At 32.7% G+C, this 23,367-nt stretch overlaps 1 protein-coding gene across 2 annotated transcripts; it reads right to left on the bottom strand.

The window, feature by feature from the left end:
• Positions 1-976: 976 nt before the first annotated feature.
• Positions 977-20,764, bottom strand: LOC143237127 (uncharacterized). 2 transcript variants are annotated; one of them, XM_076476030.1, is made up of 4 exons: positions 18,864-20,764; positions 7,730-7,897; positions 5,750-5,930; positions 977-3,844 (listed from the first exon to the last, which is right to left on the bottom strand). In XM_076476030.1, exons 1-4 carry the CDS (start codon positions 19,555-19,557, stop codon positions 3,265-3,267), a joined length of 1,623 nt encoding a protein of 540 aa, XP_076332145.1. In that variant the 5' UTR covers positions 19,558-20,764; the 3' UTR covers positions 977-3,264. The 2 variants fall into 2 exon arrangements, with proteins under 2 accessions (XP_076332145.1, XP_076332144.1); XM_076476029.1 differs by having other exon boundaries at positions 977-3,862; positions 18,864-19,706.
• Between the last annotated feature and the right edge of the window lie 2,603 nt (positions 20,765-23,367).

The raw sequence follows: 23,367 nt of genomic DNA, 5'->3' as shown, positions 1-23,367 counted from the left end.
TCTATACACCAAATGTTGAAACAACCTAAAATATGTATACCATTACACTGAAAGTGAATGGTATATAAACAAGTCCACAAGTTATAACTTATAAGTTTAGGGTTAAATAAACTTATGTAACATCAATGTGAGTAGGAAAGTTTAGTCTTGTATTAGATAAGCAAAACTGTACTGGCAGTTGCAGGTAGAAGTTGAACAGAAAAGTTTTTACCTCCCCCCAACAACAGAATTTTGAAATTTTATTCACTTGACACTTGTGTTTTATTTCATCATTGAGAAATTTCTTTAATAGTCTTGGGTGTCTGTGTACCAATTTATTCTACAAGTCCATACTTATGTGTGTAGTTTGTTGATAATCAATGGCTTCATTAATGGATTACTTTTAACTTATAACTGCTACAGTGTTGCTCAAACCATGATACTGAAAAAAAACAATAAAAAGAATTTGTAGCAAGTGCTGCCAGACAGTTGTCTTCCCTAGGTTCAGCAGTTCAACAACAACAGAAATAAACAAGTTTTTGGCAGATGTTGTCTTCTCTCTAGTCAGTAGCTAAATATTTGTGATTAAGACAAATAGTCTTAGACAGAGCAAGGCAATTTGATGATAATATCCTGATTACTTGAATAGTTGTAATAATTACAAATCATAATCACAGGAAACACTGATTTTCAACTACTTAGTTGGTTACTTTTATAACAATCAATTCTAATTTTAATTAATCAATTATTGGAATAATAAAAAATAGTAATACTTGGAAATACTAATTTCCAGCAACAGATGTAATTTTGATTAATTGATTAGTTTGTCTGAAAATGCTGCCCATAAGTAACTGGTTGAAACACCCAGCTCTAATGGTGAGAACTGGGGATCATTTAGTAAAGTTAAAAGCTTTCAGCACAAGAAAATACTTTGCTCCTACCCATGTATCAGTAATGCCTGTTTTTTTATATCACAAATACAAAAACAAAAAAAAACATCAGAAAAAAATGAGTATTTATTCCTGCACCGATGTGCTACATGAGGTATAATAACTTCACAAAAAAGAAAACAAATTAAATGTAACAATGTAAAAATACAGTTGTATAAATACTACAGTGTATCACTATGCAGACCATCTCAGCATCAGTTCTTTCAACTTTTAAAGTTCACCAGAGCCACAGTTTTTTTCACAAACAGAGAAACAAAACTAAAAAATTCCCAGTGTTGGATGAACAGGTTAGATATTAATAGATATTCAAAGATAAATATTTTTAAATATTAAATATGTCAATTTCTACAGAATGTAATCTGCAGACAGTTTTGAACCAATCTTTCAAAAAAAAATTAATTGTACAGGCTGTACCTTAAGAAACTAATAACAATATATACACAGACAGTCATTTGGAAAATAATACAACAAAGTGAAATAAATACACATAGCAACTGACCATTTTAATTTATATATTAATGTGTTGTTATTCATGCTTCATAAAAACTTTTGTACTTATGAAAGAAGAAAGATACACTGAATTAAATGAATTACCAACCAAAGTAATTTAATCAACTGGTTAAGAAAGAGTTATTCAATTTATGTCTTCAATCTGACTTCCTCATTTCCCAGTAACCTAATAAAACACATATCCAAGATTTCTAATTTATTATACAACTGATACACTGGTGTAATTTTACTTTGATGCACATTATGAATTATATTTTTGTTGTAGTTCATAAAATTATAATTCACACCTGCATAATTCAGACTCACACTATGTACACAAATTGTGTATATACACATTTCATTCTAAGCAATAACTTAAAAATACATGTTTACACTATTGTAGTGTTTGTGGTAATGAGTCTTGTTGTCTGTACAAGCGAATCTTCACATTGAACAAACAAAGCAATATTTTATTAAATAGCAAAGGATGAGTTGGCTGATACACACTGTACTTTACAAACATGTGATTTATAATTACTTTTCATCAAAAAAGTACAGTTCACAATTATTTATGTTTGCAAAAAATTCATAGCTTAGAAAGTCATTGAACCTCATCAACTCAGGTACCACTGCCTTTTTCGATACTATGTAAGTGAAAATGATAGTAAAAAGACTTGAAAAATTTGTATTATGTTCAATATTTACAAGTAATAAGAGAGAAAAAAATATCTATTAAGCATGGTTATATATATCTATATATATATACTGTCATCACTGATTTCAAAATCATATGCAAGTTAATTATTATTTTAACTTATGTTAAAAAATAGCAATGTAAGCTTTCTTTCCTGCAAAATAACAATAAATCAGATAATTTTCACCTAAGGAAGTGTGTGTATATTTATGCATGTGTGTGTATTTATATATATATTATGCAGGTTACTGTTTAATATGTTATCATGGAATATTTCAGAAAATTTGCAGATAGTATTAAATAAACTCTCTTCCAACCTTATGTAAATAACTATTTATGTCACTCTAATCTACACCCTCATCTGTGGAAAGAATTATATGATTTCTCACTAGTTGATGATTTAAACTGTTTTGCTGTATAAAACTTTATGATGGTAAATTTAAGTTTCTTTCTGGATCAAATACTGTCTCTCAACTGTTCAATAAAGAACAAATCACACTGCCAACATTTCTGCAAACAAACCTTCTTATTCGTTGAAGTTTAAGCTAATGAATTGAAAACTGAAATCAGGTAATGCATAGTCTATTGAAAATATTCTGATTATTAATTTTTGAAAGATTATACTAATACATTTTGACACTTTTATTAAAAATACTATTCAATGAAATTCATGTCACTACTAACCTGAAACAGCTGCTAATCAAACCATTTCAGAGATCTTTGTATGTACCACATGTGAAACAGTGATTGGCTATTCTTTCTTTTTGTTTGGCAACTTCACTAAAAATGTTAATAGTAATGTTTACACAATTTAGTTTTGGCTCTTTCTTGTGTGGATACAACTTTGCTGCCCTGACTGTTTCCTTCCACAGGCTACAGTGGAACAGTGAGCCACTGTGGATAAAGTAATATTAAAGCAACTCTTACATCTAATAAATGTTGCAGTTATATAAAAAGGGAAGATAAATATTACTAATGACAACAAAAATGTGATATGCTTTATTGAACACACAAGTAGAAGAAATTAACTGTTACTTTGGTAACTAAAATCAATACTAGTATAATTACATAATTCCAAACTATTTTTAGTATGGAAAGTTTCTTGCACCAAATCTGAAAAGCAACAGATACTGGCTGCTGATAGTATTTTGCTCAAACAAGTGAACGTTCTGGGATCTCACATAATCCTCCAAAGTTGTCGCCAGATGGCACCATAGTATGGTTAGTGTTTGGCTCGTTTAGAGACACTATCACAGCACCATGGTTTACAATACTTGAACTGTTCTGCACATTGGTCCCTGCAGAATTGGCACCACTGTTCTTCCAAGCACCTCGCAAACTTTGTTCATTTCGCACGCGAAGAGACCTCGACATTCTAGGGGGCAGAGCAGGAGCCACTGGACTATCATCAGTGAGCTCACCAATCACAGAGTTTCGACTCTCCTCACTGGGACTAGTAAATGTTACCGGCTGATTAGCCTGAGGAGGATGAAGAGGACGGGGGCGGCTCGTATCAGGAAAGAGAGATTCATGAGACAGAAAGCTAAGTGTAAATGATCGATTACAGCTGTCAGCCTGGCTGTGATGACTAGGAGCTCCACCATTACCATTCTCTCGATGAGTAGCGAGATGCCTTGGTTCAAGCATGTCGGAATAAATCTGGGCAGAACTAGCTCGAGACCTATAGCTAGGAGGCTGACTGTACTCTTGTTCCAGGAAATGGTGAGGAATTCTAGGAAAAAACACACATCTGATATCATCAGATTGTAGTTATTAAACCAAGACAAATACACATGTGAAACCATAAGCATACTAAAATGCCTTTATATTTATGCAGACATATGAAGATATCCAATGGAGTAATGTTATCCATGAAACAAAACTAAGTTTATTAATGAGCTAAGCATTAAATCACATCCAAATTTAGTCTCAACTGATGTTAAAAAGACATGGATGACTTATATGGAGAAAAGGCAGATTTGCAAGACAGAAATCAAAGTGTAAGGTATGAATTACAGCTGGCAGCCTGGCTGTGGTGACTAGAAGCTCCACCATTATCATCAATCTAGCTCACGTTCATTGTTGTTCGTGCAGTTTGATAATATTCTTGTAATATTGTTTTTTCACTGATGAGTTATGTTACTTGTCATCCAGTCAAAATAACATAGTAGTTCATTTATTTCTTAATATTTCTCTACTTATACACTGTTGTAGACTTAATTTTGTTGGAACGTAATTTGTAAACTTATCTCGATAATGATACTGACATAAATAAATATTTGTACAATTTCAAGGCAATGAATTGAGAAACTGAATACACACAATAATAAAAACTGATACAATATACTATACTATAAATAAACACTTTAGTCATAGCTCAAAGTAAAACACTTAACTACAACTGACACTCTACCAACTCTCTACTCATTCTCTATTCATTACTTGCAATACCAACTGAAAGCAAAATGCACTGATCCAATGCTCCACTGATCTTCATATTTAGAATATATTCTTGTCTCTCAATATTCCCCACATTTACTAGATTTTTTTGTGACATTAAATACAGTACCTTCTAGACCTACCGTCTTAACATTATGTACTCTCAGACAGGCATTAAAAATATAGACTACAATAATATAAACAGCATCTCAACAAATACTGTTTGTTGTATTCCAAATGACCTAATGACCCTGGCATTATGTGAAAGGTCTTGTCACTAGATAAAGCAAATAGTGTGGTTGACATATTATACACTTTCACTCACAAGTTGTTAGAATATGTAATACTCAACTGGATCACTGATGGGTAACACAAGTTCTTATCCATATTTTCATGCATATTTTGAACTTTAGAAGTTTCTTAAGTCACATAAAAGAATGAAAACAATTCAGTCATATATAATGTAACTGGCTGCATCTTCCAATAAACTGACAAATGATTCAAGACAACAGGAGCTTTATTTCACATGTCATTTACTTGTATGATGAACATTAGTGTCTAAATATACATCATGAATCCCACATGAAACACAATGACAAGGAAACAATACCATTACTAAGCATTACAAAAGTAAGTACAATGTAGTTTTTACAGCATAACTAAGAGGAAAGTCACAAAATATCTCATAGTTTCTCCAACTTATTTCTATGTTATTAGTCACCACATACAAACATAGATCACGGAAAACAAAAAAGGAAACTGTTTTCCAGAATAAAAACTAGTTCTATATAACACAGGTGTAGTCCAGAATGTACAATAACATTTTACAATGGCCAAATATACATGTTAATTACAGAGTAAGTATAATGAGTTATAAACAACTTACTTGAGGAGTATAACAGCGCAACTATACAAAAACTCACACTTCTCTATTACTCACTATTAAAAACAGATTAAAATTTTTATACAACAGCTATTTTTGTAATTGTTTTATCACTGTCAGGGATAGTAGCTACAATGTACAAATCTAATTACTAGTTAGTCCTTTATTTTTATTGTTATTATCATTCATACTAATTAACGAATTCTATATTTGGTATTCTTACAACAAAATCAGAAAGAACATACAGAATTCAGCAAGTTTTTCGTTTTCAGATCTTAGCAGAAATCATTGCCTGGTTTCAAAACAGACCCTCACCTTTGTAATGTGCTAACTGGATATGATCGATATGTAGGGGGTTGGGGAGAAATGGGAGACAGAGCTGAAGAGTTCACTCCTGATGGTCGGTCAAGTAGCAACAATCGCAATCGATACTCCTGCATAGATGCTTGGTAAGAAGGAGGAGGAGGCCGATACTGAAATTCTGGATACATCATGGCTGAGGAAGATATGTAAGAAATGATAGCTTAGCATTGAAAATAGAAACAGTCTATATAGCAACAGTATACAAGTAACTTGAGTGTTGGGAAATGAAATGGAAAACCTCTTCCTATGGTAAAAATTGAAACTATGTTCTCCTTTGAAAATAAATATAGAATATGCCATCAAATTATAATGCATATACAATTCTTTGAATGGAGTACATACTTCAGAATAAATTAAGTGATGCTTACGGTCTCTCATAGCATAAAATCTGAAAATTTGAGGACAAGACAAGACACATATTTTACTTTCCCTTACTTACGTTTTTGCAGAATTTAGGACTACAGCCCTACTTTGATAAGACAATGCAGGGATCACAGTAGATAATGAAAATTAAGAGATATGAGTTCCTTCTTGAAAATATAGTAACAGGAATATCTCAAGTAGGGAATAACTTTTACTCAAAAAAGGGAGTAGAAAAAAGGGTACTGACAAAAACCTCTTGTGGGGTACTGAAGTATCACACTGGTATGTATAAATCAGTAGTTGACAGCACATGTATGTATGGCTAAGACAGTATCTAGGTGAACAGTAGGTGACAAATACATGGAAGCTGAACAGAATAAGCAGGTGCAGGGATTAATCTTCTAAAACCTGCTCCTAAGAAGAATGCATAACAACTGGGACTACTCTGATTATTCTTGGTGGAGGGGGTGGCCTGTACTATTCCAAGTAGGCACCCATGCCTTACTTCAGATTGGGATGAATGTCTACTACATACCATACCATTGGGATTACAACAATCCAAAGGAGAATTCTTCACAGCAACCTTCACTGCATGAGAAAGAGTTCTCCTCTTATGACACTAGAAGAAAATGGGAGAAAAGAATTTACACAGAGAACACCCAATAAAGATATAGACTGAACAGAAATTTTCTATCACTGTATAAGGTCCTGCATTGATGACTATGAAATAGGTTACCACCAGGTGCAAAGATGCAGGAGAGGTGGAACAAAGGGACCTGGGCAAATGAAACCTGGTTATACTGTAAAGTGGGCTAAAAATGGTTGCTTCTGTGATTTTTGCCTTGTTTATGAGCTTGTTGCTCTTCTACTTTAGGATTTTCTTTTTAATGAGTTCTTAAAAATATTAAAAAAAGTAAAAAGGGGGCCCAGCAAGAATGTTTGCCCCAAGACCAGTAATGGCTCTTAATGTTCCTGGTTACTGGGAATAACAACTACAAAACAACTGATGTGAAAACCTTAAAAGAGGACTACAAGAAGTGAAGAATAGTCAAAAGAAAGATGAAAAATCATTGATAAAATAACTCTGTAACTGGTGGTCAAAAAAATGGATAAACCACTCTTGAGGATACAGATAAAAAAAAGGAAGATCCCACCTCTTGTGGGTGACATTTACAATGACTTTTTACTTTTCTGTTGCAATGTTCTGAGAAGTAAATCTCATCTTTGTAACTTTATCTAAACTGGTCCCTTTATCATTTTATCAATGTGGGATTCTGATTAAGTTCTGTGAGAAAGGTGGATAGAATTTCCATTTCTTATGTGTTACTTTTGCTTAATAAAAAATAAGCTTTTGGTAAGACACAAAGTGTACAAGGGGAAATGAAGCGTGGCACTATCCTTTCAGTGGAAGGCTACAGTTAAATGCTGACTGCATCACAGACTGACACAACTGGTGCAAGATAACAGCTCTCAGTCATGTTTACAGATAAGTAGTTTTTCTGAATCTTTTGCTCTGGAGGTATATTACATGTGAATGTAGAAGTATCATTAAAAATTTCATAAACTCACCGCCATATGGGTGCTGTGGACGACCGTTTGGACGTATCCTAGGGACAAACCTCCGGTTGGGTTCAGGGTTTTCAGACTGTATTCCAAACATCATACGACAAGATGGAGCGTCGTGTGATGTTAGTTTCCATGCTGCTCCACTGACAGTTATCAAGACAATGCCAACACCTACCAATAAAAAAAATTATCTAAATAACTTGACTTCAAAATAACTTACAAGCAAAAAGTACCTTTCCAATGATGAAAAAAGTTTAAATTAATCTTTCAATTTAAACTATTTCATGGACCTTAAAAAGGTTAATTGTATTTTACTCAGAGCCAAAACTGAGTTACTTACACCACCCTCCTCAAAAAGTAATTGTTGAACATTCCAGTCATGCTGAGAGTTGCTCAACAACAGCATATGGTAAACCTACATTTGATTTGGATTCTTTAAATCACGTCACATCTTCAAATGTGAACGCTAGAGTGATTAATTCCTAAAAATTTAATGTTGAGAAACAAAACTTAACATCAACATTATTTATGTCTGTTCTTCTATCATTTAAAAAGTGAACTTGAAGCTGTTTCTGTGTGCACAGCTTTCCAAACAGGAGATAAATGAATACTTGTATAAACACCATGGTTCGCAGTATGGATAAGTCTATACCAATCTCTGGTAAAAACTAAAATATCCAAGTTTTTAATTTAATATTTTCTTGAAAAATTATAATATTTTGACTAAATTAATACCCCAGTAAGTTACTTTTAAACTGTGTTTGCTTACAAAATATCTACCAGCAAGAAGGAGCAGTGAAAATTTACTTTCTAGAATAATCCTGTTAGGACAAGAACTACTTTTTCAGCACTTATTATAGGTTTTTATTGTTGACTTAAAAAAGGAATACAAGTGCAAAGAGAGCTCCTATAAATAACATATATAATTCTTTTTTTTGTACTTAAGATAGTTTTCTTGGTTTATGCCAGACAAAATAAAGAGACACACATGAAAGATTCAACCACTATAAAATAAATTATTTAGTGGTTAAAAACAAATACTCATATCATGTATAAACAAATGAATATCAAAATATAAAAAACTAAATATTTTAAAACTGGGAATAAATGCTTGCAGCAGAGGATATGTACTACATCTTGGCTCCTTCACTAACCATACAAGACATTTGCTGCAAATTTTTAATCACAGGTAAAATTATAAATGATTTTTATCCAAAAATAAAGCCATTAAACAAAAAAATGAAGTTATTAATGCATTACTAGAGTATAATAAAAAATTTAAAATAAACAAAAAAAGATTATAAAAAAAAACTTCAATCAACTCTTTTCTTGTGTACTTGTCCAGAGAAGAGATTGTCTAGAATTTCATGTGAACTAGAAGTCCATGAGATCTGATAAGCAAATAAAATTCACCTCAATGTTGAAGATTTTACAAAGTTCAAGGTTCATAAAAATCCCACTTTACAGCAGAAAATTTGGTCAGCTCAAGACATCAGGCAGACCACAGAAAATTCAAGTCAAATATTCCCATTTTCTTACTGATGGCATGAAATACACAAACTGTAAAACATACTATGTATATTTTTACTGATAAAACTCTAGCCATAAAAAGAGTTAAGATATGTAACTTACCTAAGAGTTGTTAAGATATCTAACTTACCTCACTACATTACAAGTTCATATTTTCTTATTTTAAACCCCCATTGCATGAGTAAATTCTAGTTACAAGCAAGAAAATTTGAATTATAAACCCATCAAGGTTTCCCATTACTTTGTATTCTTTCATTGCATGTTAGCATAAATTTATACTTACGAAATAATGTCCACTATAAATGTACTTAGTAAGAAAATACAAACATTCAATATTAAATCCTCCAGAATTAATTATGAATAAATTCATAACTTTTCTAAACTGCATGTAAAAGATGAAAAATGACAAATCCAAGGGGAGGTGATATTCATAAAAATATGGCTATGAGAGATCTTATCAAACGGACAACAGTGATAACACAGTTATGAAAAAACTCCATTGAAGAGGAAACAGTAGTTTTAATAGTTTTCACACATTATCAAACCGAGAGAACCATTTTAATTAAAGACGTAACTGTAAAAAAACCCTAACAAATTGGCAGCAGTACTTGTAAAAGGATATGAACATGGTACAGTATCTATAATATCTTATCATTAATTAACCCTGCAACTGAAATAACTCAGAATTTAACAATATTATAACCCTTCTGTTGACTTAAATTCCAATATAATGTGTAACATTTTAGTATACTGTAATATAATAATGGCCCCTCTCTCTCAGCAAGAAAACGACCTCAACTTTCATGCTTGATCTTTTACTCAGCGAGAAAACAGACCTCAAATTACCAGTTTTAAATCATTTCCAGCACTGACCTCTCTTATGATGGAAATGGACCTCAAATCACCAGTTTTCAAGCTGTATCCAATACTGACCTCTCTCGTCACAAAAAGAAGACTCACTAATTTCAAAAACTTATTCAGGACTGACTTCTCTCAGCAAGAAAATGGATCTCGGTATCAGATTTTATACTATCTCTAGCAACGACTTTTCTCACTACAAATAATGAAGACTCAGCAACCAGCTTCCCAAGTGTATTCACTTGACCTCTCTCATTACAAATGTAATGACCTCAGACTACCAGATTTACAATTAGTTCAAGCACATCTCCCTTATTATGAAACAACAGCAAGGTTATCTTTCTCCAATTAGCTCCAGCAAGTTGACCTCTATTGTTATTAAATAAGGCTATCTGCTATCTTTTTAACTGAGGTATAACACCTGATTTTACCTCTCAAATACTTTTGTATACCATAAAGCTGCAGCATAGTGAAGTTACAAATTTGAATGTGCGGAACTTTAAAAGAAATTTGGAGCATATTAGAAGGCATTTATTTTTGTACTGAGAGTAATATGATTTTCACTATTCTATGAGCATCAGAAGAGAGATTTTGAAAATATAAAATGAAATTTACTAGGTGATTGGTAGGCTTTATTGATATTCTATAAATGATCTTTTGATCCTGGTTGATTTAAGTTCAGATTAGGATATTTATGGTTGTATTTATTAATGTTAGGTATGCCAACTATTCACAAATAATAAAATGTATATATTTTATTGAGAAGTTTACAAAGTTACCGCAATGCAATGCAAAAACGTAGGGAAAGTTTAACACTCGAGAATAAAAGATATATTTGAAGGCCTAACTTATTGGATTAAGCAATAATTTACTAATTATTTCTGTGCCTCTTATAATTTTTCTGAATTTGACGCTTGCCAATGTAACGGTCAACGATTCCGAGAACTAAGATGCTTAATAAAACACGACAATATGCTAGATAATTTCCATAACGCTTCCTATAATAACTAATATTTGTATCAGCCGTGTCACAGTGATGACAAGATAAAATGGTGTATGATGTTGAATAGCGAATACACTCAATCTTTGGTAATGAAAGTTCAAGTTAATAGTAGCAGACTTTTTAGGTTATAGTCTTATGATAACAAAAATGTAAACACAACAACGGTTAGAGGCCTAATGCGAATTTTATCGCCGACAATAAATAGCGTTAGTAAATACGTGTGCAACTTCCAAAGCGAGGTCACACTTAGTATCTATCATATTACACTGCGATACACGCTTCACTTTTATGTTCACCCTTCCTCACAAAACGAGACTCCTGTTTTACCTAACAAATCCATTACCTTGTTAGAATATGGGCTTGACCCTCGTTAAATAGATACCGTAGGTTACAACAAATACAGAGAGAAAGGTGAAAGCAATGTGTTATCGATTTGGATACTTTAAAGACGAGTGTTACGTATAGGGTGTACAGGTTGCTATGCCCCATCACGTTTACTCGACTTCCATGAAACGAAATTATGCAAAAATGATTTGGGAATATCTCGTAGATTTATTAGCATTATTCGTTTCTTAGAATGTTTCGATTTCCAACTTGAACATGGTAATTGGAACACCGCGATTTTTCAGGAAAACGACACTACTTATTGTTCCTTTACTGTTTCCGAGAATTTTTAGACATTCACGACAATCACAAGGTACGTTCCCAAACGTATAAAATACTTTCCTGCAAGCCCAGAAAACTTATTTTCAAGATATCACCACAAGATACTGTAAAGCAGATTTTACTCATAATTTACCTTTCTTAATGTCTTTGTAGAAACGAATTTATACAGTTCTACCGACTTGTTTTATCTGTTCATATTAACATCGTGAAAAAAATAAATTTTAGCTAACTCAGAATTTCTAGAAACCTTATTACATATGTCTGAATACTATACAAATTGCGGTAACCCTTGAAATTACGAACATCATCCAACAAACAACTGAGAATAGAGCCCGCGGTGACCCTTTTCTCGTGTAAAATTACGGTGTGACTCGTCTTTTTACGGACGAACCATCGGTTCTTTACAAAACTTTTTTATAATAATGACAGAAAAGAGGAGCGATATTTACTTTTTTTTTAAATCAACACTGACTTTGCTCAAGTACTGGAAACAAACGGGGGTACAAACCCGTTTGATGGTTGGCACGTGTAATAAGCGCTCTCCTTGAGAAATTAGGTTACGAAATCGATCTCGTTAAATCAATCGGTTAGTCCAGCTAATTGATCGAGTATGTATATTGTAAAGGCTTTATAAAATGGGAGATTACTAGATGATTTAATTAAGAAATTCTTTATATTAAAACAGATACGAATTTCGGTTTAACTTGACGATTTTCACAATTTTATGCAATGTTCTGATATATAAAACTTATTTAAGATTGTCATTAATTTTATCTGCACAATTGTGAACAAAGGACGAAAGAAAGAAACTACGCTAGAAAGTACGAAAGGGTGTTATTGAATTTGTAAGAAGTTTCATGTTACCCTTAAATCCCGCTTCTTACTATGGGAATCTTAGACGTTAAGATACATTTCTCTAAGAAAGCAAAAAATTTCTCGCTGTTTTAGATAAACTATAATAAATTAGCTGTACACTTTTCAACAAATTCCTAAATCGTTCCAAACACATCTGTGATTCAGTTGATGTTTTTAGGGGTGGGAAAGGTGTGTGTATATATATATATATATATATATATATATATATGACTATACTGCCCATTGCTAATTTCAAGCGCCTTCTTTTTTTTTTCAGTACTTGGCATTACTTTGAAATACTTATGCAAGTTAAAAGGAAACTTGTAAATTTGTATTAATGATGCGTATCGTGTAAACAAGGATTAGGGTTATTCTCAAGATAGAATATCGAAGAAATGTCATTTTTTTCAGTTTGTAATTGAAAGAAATGTGACGTTCAAACAATACAAATAACGCACGCCATGAACAGTGTTCGTGCGTGCAAAAAATTACTTTTAAGGAACGTTGATAAAACTTGAAAGAATTGCAATTTTTTTTTTTTTTTTTGGAATTTCGCACAAAGCTACTCGAGGGCTATCTGTGCTAGCCGTCCCTAATTTAGCAGCGTAAGACTGTTAGCAGTGTTGGAGGGAAGGCAGCTAGTCATCACCACCCACCGCCAACTCTTGGGCTACTCTTTTACCAACGAAAAGTGGGATTGACCCTAACATTATAACGCCCCCAGGGCTGGGAGGGAGAGCATGTTTAGCGCGACGCGGGCCCTCGACCCTCGGATTACGAGTCGCGCGCCTTACGCGCTTGGCCATGCCGGGCCAGAATCGCAATTCTTAAAAAACACACTAAAATACAAAGAATGCAGCGCAAGGTGCAGTGAAAGCAGAAATTCGTCCTGCGCTGAGTATTTGCACGTAGCGGTTTGGCCTAAAAACTTTTAAAGTACAGTGCATTACACCTAATAAACTTATCAAGTTAAAAATAAGACATTACTTTTAAACGTACACAGAACTAATATTATTATTAGCTATTATATGACAAAAAATATTTTTGTACAATTTTTTTATAAAACGTATTAATAATTTGCCATTTACCTTACTCATTTCCGTCTATAAAAAAGAAACAGCTACAGTCAAGTTTCAACGTAATTTTGTAAATGACACCACATTGTGAATTTTTTAGTATTTTTATTACTTCAATTGTACCAGCATGTCTGTGTAATTTGTGTCGTGATGAAGGCTGCTCTGTTCAAAACAGTTACTTCAAAGGGATAATTTTTTGTGAATGAAACACCCAATACCTTTTGCTTTTGAATTTATAGTCTGTTTTACAGCAAAGCCATACTGGGCTATCTCTTTGTTAACTGCGAGAATCGACCCTGGAATTTCGCGTTTTAGACTCGTAAATTTATCGCTGTCCCACCAGACGTCTTGAATGTATAGAAAAACGTTAATAACTTCTATCCTTCAAACGCCATACGAATATAAAACACAAATGACGTATTTTGTTTCTAATCAGCAAAATAACATTTTATTAGTAAGACAAAAAAATTCATCTACATTACATGCTATATGTCATATAAAATCCAGGCATAGTGAAAAGACATGCATATGTAGCCAGCAATGGTTAAAAAATCAAACTTGATCAAGCACGAAAGACAAGATGAGACGAAACTGGTTTTCACATATTCATAATATTAATATTATTTGAATACTAATTTAAACACATAAATAAGGATTTACAAACCTAGTAAACAGACGTCGCTAGTTGCCTAGCATCTGTCAAAAAACATGAGATGGGCCCAGCGTAACAGGGTACGTATGTTGAAGATCGTAGGAGGGTAAAAGTGGAGGATGATCAGGGCTGTAACTAGCTATAAGGATATAGGGGTTAAATAGGGGTCAAACCCTCAGCTGTTTTTGTCTTTTTTATTCACCATCTCTATCTATCTATAACACACACACACAACAGGTGTATATGAAAGTTACTGTTTGAATTCTGAAATTGTGAACAATCAATAACAATGAAAAGTGAAAAAAATGCATCCAACTTACTTTCGTATATTAGAAAAATCTTAATTGGAAAAAACTGGGTCATATGATTTAAATTTTCATTACTGATTACAGGTATGAATGAGTGCCCCACAAACAATAGCCTTTAAAAAGGCACGTGTACCAATATATGACAGAGAAAGTTTTAAAATTTGGAAACTTACGTAAAAGCTTTGCCTATCAGAATTAATTTGTTCTAAAGAGTTTACATACCTGTAAATAACTATGAAATAATATGGTTTTGTGTAATACATGATGATGAGAAACCCACTTGAAAAAAAAATTATGTCAGGAGGGCTGGTATGGGTATTAACACTTTTACTAGAAAAGCAGAGAATAATGTTTTGACCTTCTTAGATCATCTTCAGGTTAATGGCCAAAGAAGGTGAAAACGTCGTTCTCTGCTAGGTTAGTAAAAGTGTTAATACCCATACCAGTCATTCTCAGATATATTTTTTGTAACAGTTTTTTTTCTTTTTATTTCAAACAAAGCTACACAACTAAAAGGAATACAGTTAGTCAACACCAACCAGTATCAACTCTTAGATGACTCTTCACCAATTAAAAGAAGGATGGACCACAGATTATAATGCCCCAAAGATTGAAAGGTCAAGGACATTTGGTAACAGGATCCCAACCTAAAACCTGAATGTCCTAACCATCAATTCATGTCAGGCCCTGTGTACAATAATGTAAAATGTTCAAGTTTATTTTAAAAACAAATTCAGAACTGCATTTTTTTTACCTTTTATTTTGTTCAAACAGCTTACCTACAATATCTTTCAACAGTAAACCTCCTTGTTACTCAATCTGCTGTTAAAGCAGGTATAAGCAAAGTATCCCAAATGATTATGCTGAAATGTTATTCTAGACTATATATATAGAAGTATACTAACAGACAATAATAATAATAAATAATGATCAATAAGGCTGAAATTTACCCAGTCCTAACATCATAGGAAGAATATTTACATAGCCCTAATAAACAGCATTAGAGGTAAGAATGATATTTAACTAGTCCTAATAAAAAACATTATAGATAAGAATAATACTTAGCTAGTCCTAATGAAAAACATTATAGATAAGAATAATACTTAGCTAGTCCTAATAAAAAACATTATAGATAAGAATATTTAGCTGGTCCTAATGAAAAACATTATAGATAAGAATATTTAGCTAGTCCTAATAAAAAACATTATAGATAAGAATACTTAGCTAGTCCTAATAAAAAAACATTATAGATAAGAATATTTAAATAGTCCTGATAAACATTATAGATAAGAATATTTAGCTAGTCCTAATAAACAACATTATAGATAAGAATATTTAAATAGTCCTGATAAACATTATAGATAAGAATATTTAGCTAGTCCTAATAAACAACATTATAGATAAGAATAATATTTAGGTCCTAGTAAATATTACAGATAAGAATATTTAGCTAGTCCAGATGATACTCAAATTTAACTAATCCAAATGAATGACATTACAAATAAGACTGAAGCTTAGGTAGTATTAATAAACATTACAAATAAGACTGAAATTTAGCTAGTCTCAGTAAACAGTACTTTAAGTCCTTGTGTGCCTTGTTACTGACTCAGATATTTTTGCTATTTTCTAAGACACATATATATTACCTCCATAATACAAATTAAAATGGAATCTTACATCAAGTACTGGTAATATGAGTTACTAGTTCAGAGGTTTTATAACTGGACTTAATGAAACAAACTTAGTGGTCTGAGCACATGTAGAAATACACATTTTAAAACTCCTGTGACACTGGACAAAGCAACATTTACAGAAATAATATTACTTATTACGGTAAATACAACTATACAATGTTGTTCCTGTTTGCAAATGTTTTCAAAGAACAACCTACAAGGAAAGTAAGGTACTTCAGAGTTGTGGTTATTCAACAGTTATATAAAACAAGTCATTAGGTGGTAGTCTTCAGATAGAATATCTGAAATCTTAATAGGATTCAAGCTAAAAGTTTGGGAAACCCTATATTAGCTTCCCAGCATAGTGCTCTTACTGTACACTAGATCACACTGTGTACTAATTATCATTTTGTGTATTACTTAGTTAGCTGGTCTTAACTCATTTTCAATTTGTATAATATTTTACCAAAATTACTGCCAATGCATGCGCTAGATTTCTAACAGTACTGTGTACTAGCATATCAATAGTACTACTTATTTAGTGTTACACATTATCAGCAGTACCAATAATATTGTATACTATCTTACCAGCAATACCAATAATATTGTACACTACATTACCAGTAGTACTAGTAATATTGTACACTATCTTACTAGCAGTACCAATAATATTGTACACTATCTTATCAGCAGTACCAATAATATTGTACACTACCTTACCAGCAATACCAATAATATTGTACACTATCTTACTAGCAGTACCAATAATATTGTACACTATCTTATCAGCAGTACCAATAATATTGTACACTACCTTACCAGCAATACCAATAATATTGTACACTATCTTATCAGCAGTACCAATAATATTGTACACTACCTTACCAGCAATACCAATAATATTGTACACTACCTTACCAGCAATACCAATAATATTGTACACTACCTTACCAGCAATTCCAATAATATTGTACACTACCTGACCAGCAGTACCAATAATACTGTACACCACCTTACCAGCAATACCAATAATATTGTACACTACCTTACCAGCAATACCAATAATATTGTACACTACCTTACCAGCAATTCCAATAATATTGTACACTACCTGACCAGCAGTACCAATAATACTGTACACCACCTTACCAGCAATACCAATAATATTGTACACTACATTACCAGTAGTACTAGTAATATTGTACACTATCTTTCCAGCAGTACCAATAACATTGTACACTATCTTTCCAGCAGTACCAATAATGTTGTACAATATCTTAGTAACAGCACTGATCACACTAGCTTAGTGTGGCTGACAGTGTGCTTTCCAGCAAAGTTTGTTTTTTCAGTATCGTACTACAGCATGAGAATCACACACTATGTGCTATTATGCAAATAATATTGCCAAAACATAATTATTTTCCTTTCAATGATACTAATGTAATATTAAAAAGTAGTTATTACTTGGTGTGATCATTCAACTCTGCAGTAAACAACATAAATTTCATCTTGTTTGTAATTTTATATTTATAATTAATTAACCAAATCCTACACTATATGTATACATGCATTAATTTGTTCTGTCTAAAAGGTGGATATGTGTACAATATTTGTAAGTTATCACCCTGCCTTGAAAATTAAGTATACACTGCTATTTCCATACAGGGATTCAATAAAAAATAACTGCAACTAGTGTTTTGTAAGATGCTAGAGAAATGAAATACTTAGAAATTGCAAAGGAGTGTTATGGAATGTGGAAAGAAATATTGATTTGTCTGTAACAAGAGTTCCTTTTGACAAGCCTAACACAATAATGTATAGAATGAGAGCAAAGATTACTTTTTATAAACATAACATTAATTTATTGGTTTCTTTGCCTTAAAGAAAATCTGATTTTCCAAACAGCTGTAATATTGATAACTATGGTATAAAAGCAAAATTTGATTTAAAGTGTTTTTTTTTTACATTTGATGACCTTACACAGGAAATTTAATTAAAATGTTAATACAATATAGACAATAAACTGATTAGAATTTACTTGTCCTACTAAAGACGTATTGTTCTTATTGTATTTTCTTCACTGATAAGTATATAGTTAATGGTAACACTAATAAATGAATAGCATTAATTTGCATATACAACTACTTTCACAATACTTCGTATATTTTTGCTTATTTATTTTCTCTGTATCAATATATTAACTCTTGAATGTTCTGCACCAAGAACAAGATTATTGTATTTCTCAACAAGTTTCTTCATGAAGCAAAGTAACATACAAACCAGAGTACATGTTTATGATATGCTACTGAATACAATTTATTCAAGTTGGACTAGTGGCAAATATGTCACTATTCCTTGGCCCAGCCAAACCATGAAACAAAAGGGCATAAAGCAAATTCATTGAAGAAGGTATTACACTAGAATAAAATCAAAGTAAAACAGTTATATACTACAAGAAATCATTACATTAATAACATGTGAAATTATAAAATCACAAATAATTAGAGGAAACTTACCAATCATAAGCAGAGACACAGTCAGATGCTCTCTTCCTGTAGCTTTTAGAGCTCCTAGAACTGTTCCGACAATGGCACAACAAAGTCCGACAAAAGCAATCATCACAATAAACCACCTAATACTGACAGTTTGCGTTACCATCACCCCACAACAGTGTTTGGGTTCCTCAGTTTCTGAAGCCGCAGGAGCTGTAAAAGTTCCCATTCTTCCATTTAATCTATTCCTCCCTCTTCTGTGAAAATGTCTAAATGTGCTATTGCGTCTGTTGCATGCCAATCTTCGAGAAGGAGATCTTGAGCGATGAGGAAGAGGAGGGGGATCACACCTACTAGTGGGGATACTATGTAAATCAGGAGGCGGTGGTGGAGGGTATGAAGGGGGTGGAAGACGTCTTCCTGCTGTTGTGACTACAGATGTGTATGGTGGAGGGTAATTGATACTGCGAGATCTTGGTAGAACAGAGTCTGAAGGAGTTTCCACTAGGTTATGCTGTTCAGTGTAACCCGCTGAAGCAGAATTTGCAGGTATGCACCGTTGTGTCCGACGTAGGCACATTCTGTTACCGTCACAAGAAAAGGTTTCATTGAGTTGAAAACCTCCAACATGCCAGTGATTTTGATGTGTGTTTATATGAGCTAAAGTATCGATACTCTGACATGCTCTGCCAACAGGATTTCCTCCAGCCATTTTCATTGGATTAGTTTTATGCTTTCTCTGTCCTTTTATTTATAATACATATTTCACAAGCAAAAAATATAAATGATAAATTTAATTATAGAGACAATGAAATAGAACTATCTCTATAATCAATTAATAGTCAACTATCTTGTAGTATGCTCCATTAAGATTAGTATATGAAATATATAAGGTTTTAAAAATGCATAGGCCTAATACGTTTGTATCTATGGCTTTTAGCCCATATTGTATTATTAAGTATTAGGCCTGAAACGTTTAGTAAAGAAGCCTTAAAAGTGATTATGAATTTCCCATCATGAATAAATAAGAGATAAATGTGTTTAAACAAATATGTTCTAAATATCTCCAATAATTTAATAAGGTAAATGTATAAATATATTGAAAAACAATAACCTGAACTTTGGCCTACATACTTTTAATTATTACTTATCACACAGCAAAAATGTAATTTACAGTTTTTAATAGACAAACTAATAAATATTCTACCATTTTTAAATTCAAATGATTGTTTTAAACTTAAAGCTAAACCCATGCTATATGACTAATTATCATTACCATTTATTTTTTTAACATCTTAATAACTAGAGTGGCAAGAACTGTTGAAAATAAAATGTGCATAACGTAATTACAATTACGTGTAAGCTTTAAAACGTTTAAATTTATATCCTACAGTGCACAACTGTTGGCAAACTCACATTTTAACTTGTAAGATAGTACTTAGTACTACTTGCAGAACTGTATCTCCGATAAAATATAAAATTAATTTATAGTTTCCCTGGTAATATTTCACCAATTTTTACACAAAAACATAGTTAATACTGAAAAATGTTTTCCTAAGACCACAATTATATCTTATCCAAGGAAAGTCTTCATCTGGTTGTCACTGTTGATGATGATGGGAGAATGATCAGACCTGTCAAGTAAGTTGCAGTCTGAATAGTTCTTAAGACTGGTCGCTGATTTACCATTTATTTCTTCACAACAAATTTCTCTGAACATGTTAATTGTGGTAAAAAACAAGTTATAAGTTGTGTCGACTGTTCATTTTAATGTTAACTTCATATGCATTAAAGTGATTCCGAGAAACACTAGTATGAACTTACAGACTCAAAAACTGAACCAATAACCAACCACCATCACAAACACATGCTAACACAACACCACGACTATACCAAACGTTACACATGCGTACATACTCATCTCTGTCGTGATCCTGTTGCCATCTGAAAAGGTGCGTCGTGATTGGTTTGCGGTTGTCTCGAAAATACCGATGTTATCGCCATCTCTCGTCCATATCACATAATCAAATCAATAGAGAAACAATGCGAAAAATTTGAAATAGTTTGTTTTGAATAGTTCGTACAAAGCTATACAAGGATTATCTGTACTAGCTGTCCATAATTTTGAACCGAGAAAACAGACTCGCTAAAGTCAACTATTTAATATTACCCACCGCCATCCACAGTGTGATTTGACCATGGTTAAAAGTACAGAGCGTAATTTTTAAGCAAATGGGACACGAACCACTGATCCACAGTTCAAGATGTTAACCATTTAGTTACGTCTGGCCCAAACACAAAATTACATGTTTATTTTAGTATTTTAATTCAAAAACACGAACTAAAATTTTTCGATGTTATATTAAGCTTCAAACATTTCACAGTGGGTAAAAAATAATGTTATTTGTCATGAAAATTGGGTCTGATATCACATTCAACAAAGTATAGATATAAATGATGTGCTAGTAATATTTTCAAACGTTTGTTTTGAATTTCGCGCAAAGCTACTCAAGGGCTATCAGCGCTAGTCGTCCCTAATTTAGCAGCGTAAGACTAGAGGGAAGCACCTAGTCTTCACCACCCACCGCTAACTCTTGGGCTACTCTTTTACCAACGAATAGTGGGATTGACCGTAACATTATAACGCCCCCACGGCTGAAAGGGCGAGCATGTTTGGAGTAAACGGACTAAATGAAGAAACAGCTGCAGTTCTTTTATATACAAGGAAAACAATTACTGATGTTCAATATGATTTATCCTGTAGAATCATTAACAAAGAACTATATTGTTTCTTATAACGCCACCACGACTGAAAGGGCGTGCATGTTTGGTGCGATGGGGATGCGAACCCGCGACCCGCAGATTAGGCGTCGCATGCCTAAACACGTTTGTTTTCAAACAATACATTGTTCTTGCATACATGTATCTACAATTGTTATTTGATTAGCATTTTGAATTATTTCGCAAACTCTCATGATTAAAAATATGTTAGATGTTCAGAGTTATATGAAATAAAATTTTAAATATCATAGGCTCATCCTCTTCTGACTCAAATTAATGAATTTCTGACACACACACACAATTCGTCCTGTTCAGTTGTTGTCATAAACAAGCGATTAAATACTCTTGGTTAAAATTAATGGTAAAATATTCTTCACTAAAGCATGATGCTTTTCACTTTTAAAAGGCAACAGTTATTCACTGTTAGGCCCAGCATGGCTAGGTGGTTAAAGCACTCAACTCGTAACTTGAGGGTCGCGGGTTCGAATCCCTGTCACACCAAACATACTCGCCCTTTCAGCCGTGTGGGTGTTATAATGTGACGATCAGTCTCACTATTCGTAGGTAAAAGAGTAGCCCAACAGTTGGCGGTGGGTGGTGATGACTAGCTACCTTCTCTGTAGTCTTACGCTGCTAAATTAGGGACGGCTAGCGCAAATAGCCCTCGTGTAGCTTTGTGCGAAATTAAAAAAAACAAAAAACATTCACTGTTAAGCCTAATGTACTTTTTCTATACCTTTCTCAAAAGAGGGTCCCAGCTAAAATACCTCCCATTCGTATTTAAATACTAAGAGCTCATTATAGTGTTATCCGAATAATTTAGTCGATATATTCCGCTTATCATCGGTCGCTACATTTGATAGTGTGAGAAAGAGAACGCGGATCCATTGAATTTCAAGTTAAACATAGTGTTGTAGGTAATTTATTATATACTTATATATAACATAAAGCATTAGTATTAACTTTATTCAGTACACTCTTTATCTAGTCCCTTGGGGACTTTCAAGAATTAGAAGAGTGTGTGAGTTTGCCATATTCATTGCTGACGACGCGTTTGGTTCAATCCGGAGACCATTAAGCATAACAAAGACGAATACAAAAATCAATGTCTTATGAAATATATAATTAGTTATAATCATTTTTGAGCAAGACGTACACACCATAACAACTGTTGTTGTTACACCTGACTTACATGAATAGTGTTTCGATCACAACTATGTTTCTTCTGTCGCAGCTGACCTGATGATCACTGGATTGAGCGAAATACATCGTAGGCAAAGTATATAACGAACATAGTCTGGTTGAAGTTATATTATTATATACTTTTCTAATTTTTGTAGATCCGTAAAAGAGACTGAATAAATAATATAGTGTTAAAATGTAATATATCTAATATTAATGTCTTAGGATACACATAATTAATTATAATCATGCTTCACTTGCTCTGAAAAGGCAATCATACCATAAAAATAATTTTGTATATTAGGTTATTAAATACTTCTGTTGTTGTTGGGAAAAAGGTAAGCATAATGTTACGCAATGAATATGTTACATAATACTTGGATGTTTCTTCCGACAAGACACAGATCTATACAAAGAACAAATGCTTATTGAAAATCTTACAGTTTCAAATATAAACAAAAACGCACAACTATGCAATAAAAATATACAATTCACAGTTGGACAAGTAATCTTGTGTTTGTGTGTAAAAAGTATGTGGGGCTAGCAAAAACAACGTGATAAATGA

This window comes from Tachypleus tridentatus, chromosome 13 (genome assembly GCF_004210375.1).
Source record: "Tachypleus tridentatus isolate NWPU-2018 chromosome 13, ASM421037v1, whole genome shotgun sequence".
Taxonomy (NCBI): domain Eukaryota; kingdom Metazoa; phylum Arthropoda; class Merostomata; order Xiphosura; family Limulidae; genus Tachypleus; species Tachypleus tridentatus.
Note: the sequence above shows the minus strand (reverse complement) of the source record. Positions and strands in the feature narration are given on the sequence as shown.

Bases quoted from the DNA above. Each gene is read 5' to 3' on its own strand.
- LOC143237127 (XM_076476029.1), bottom strand. From the start codon at position 19,557: ATGAAAATGGCTGGAGGAAATCCTGTTGGCAGAGCATGTCAGAGTATC. The intron at 5,931-7,729 runs GTGAGTTTATGA...TATCTTCCTCAG, and splicing joins TCCACAGCACCCATATGGCG to CCATGATGTATCCAGAATTT. The intron at 3,863-5,749 runs GTGAGGGTCTGT...TGATGATATCAG, and splicing joins CCAGTTAGCACATTACAAAG to ATGTGTGTTTTTTCCTAGAA.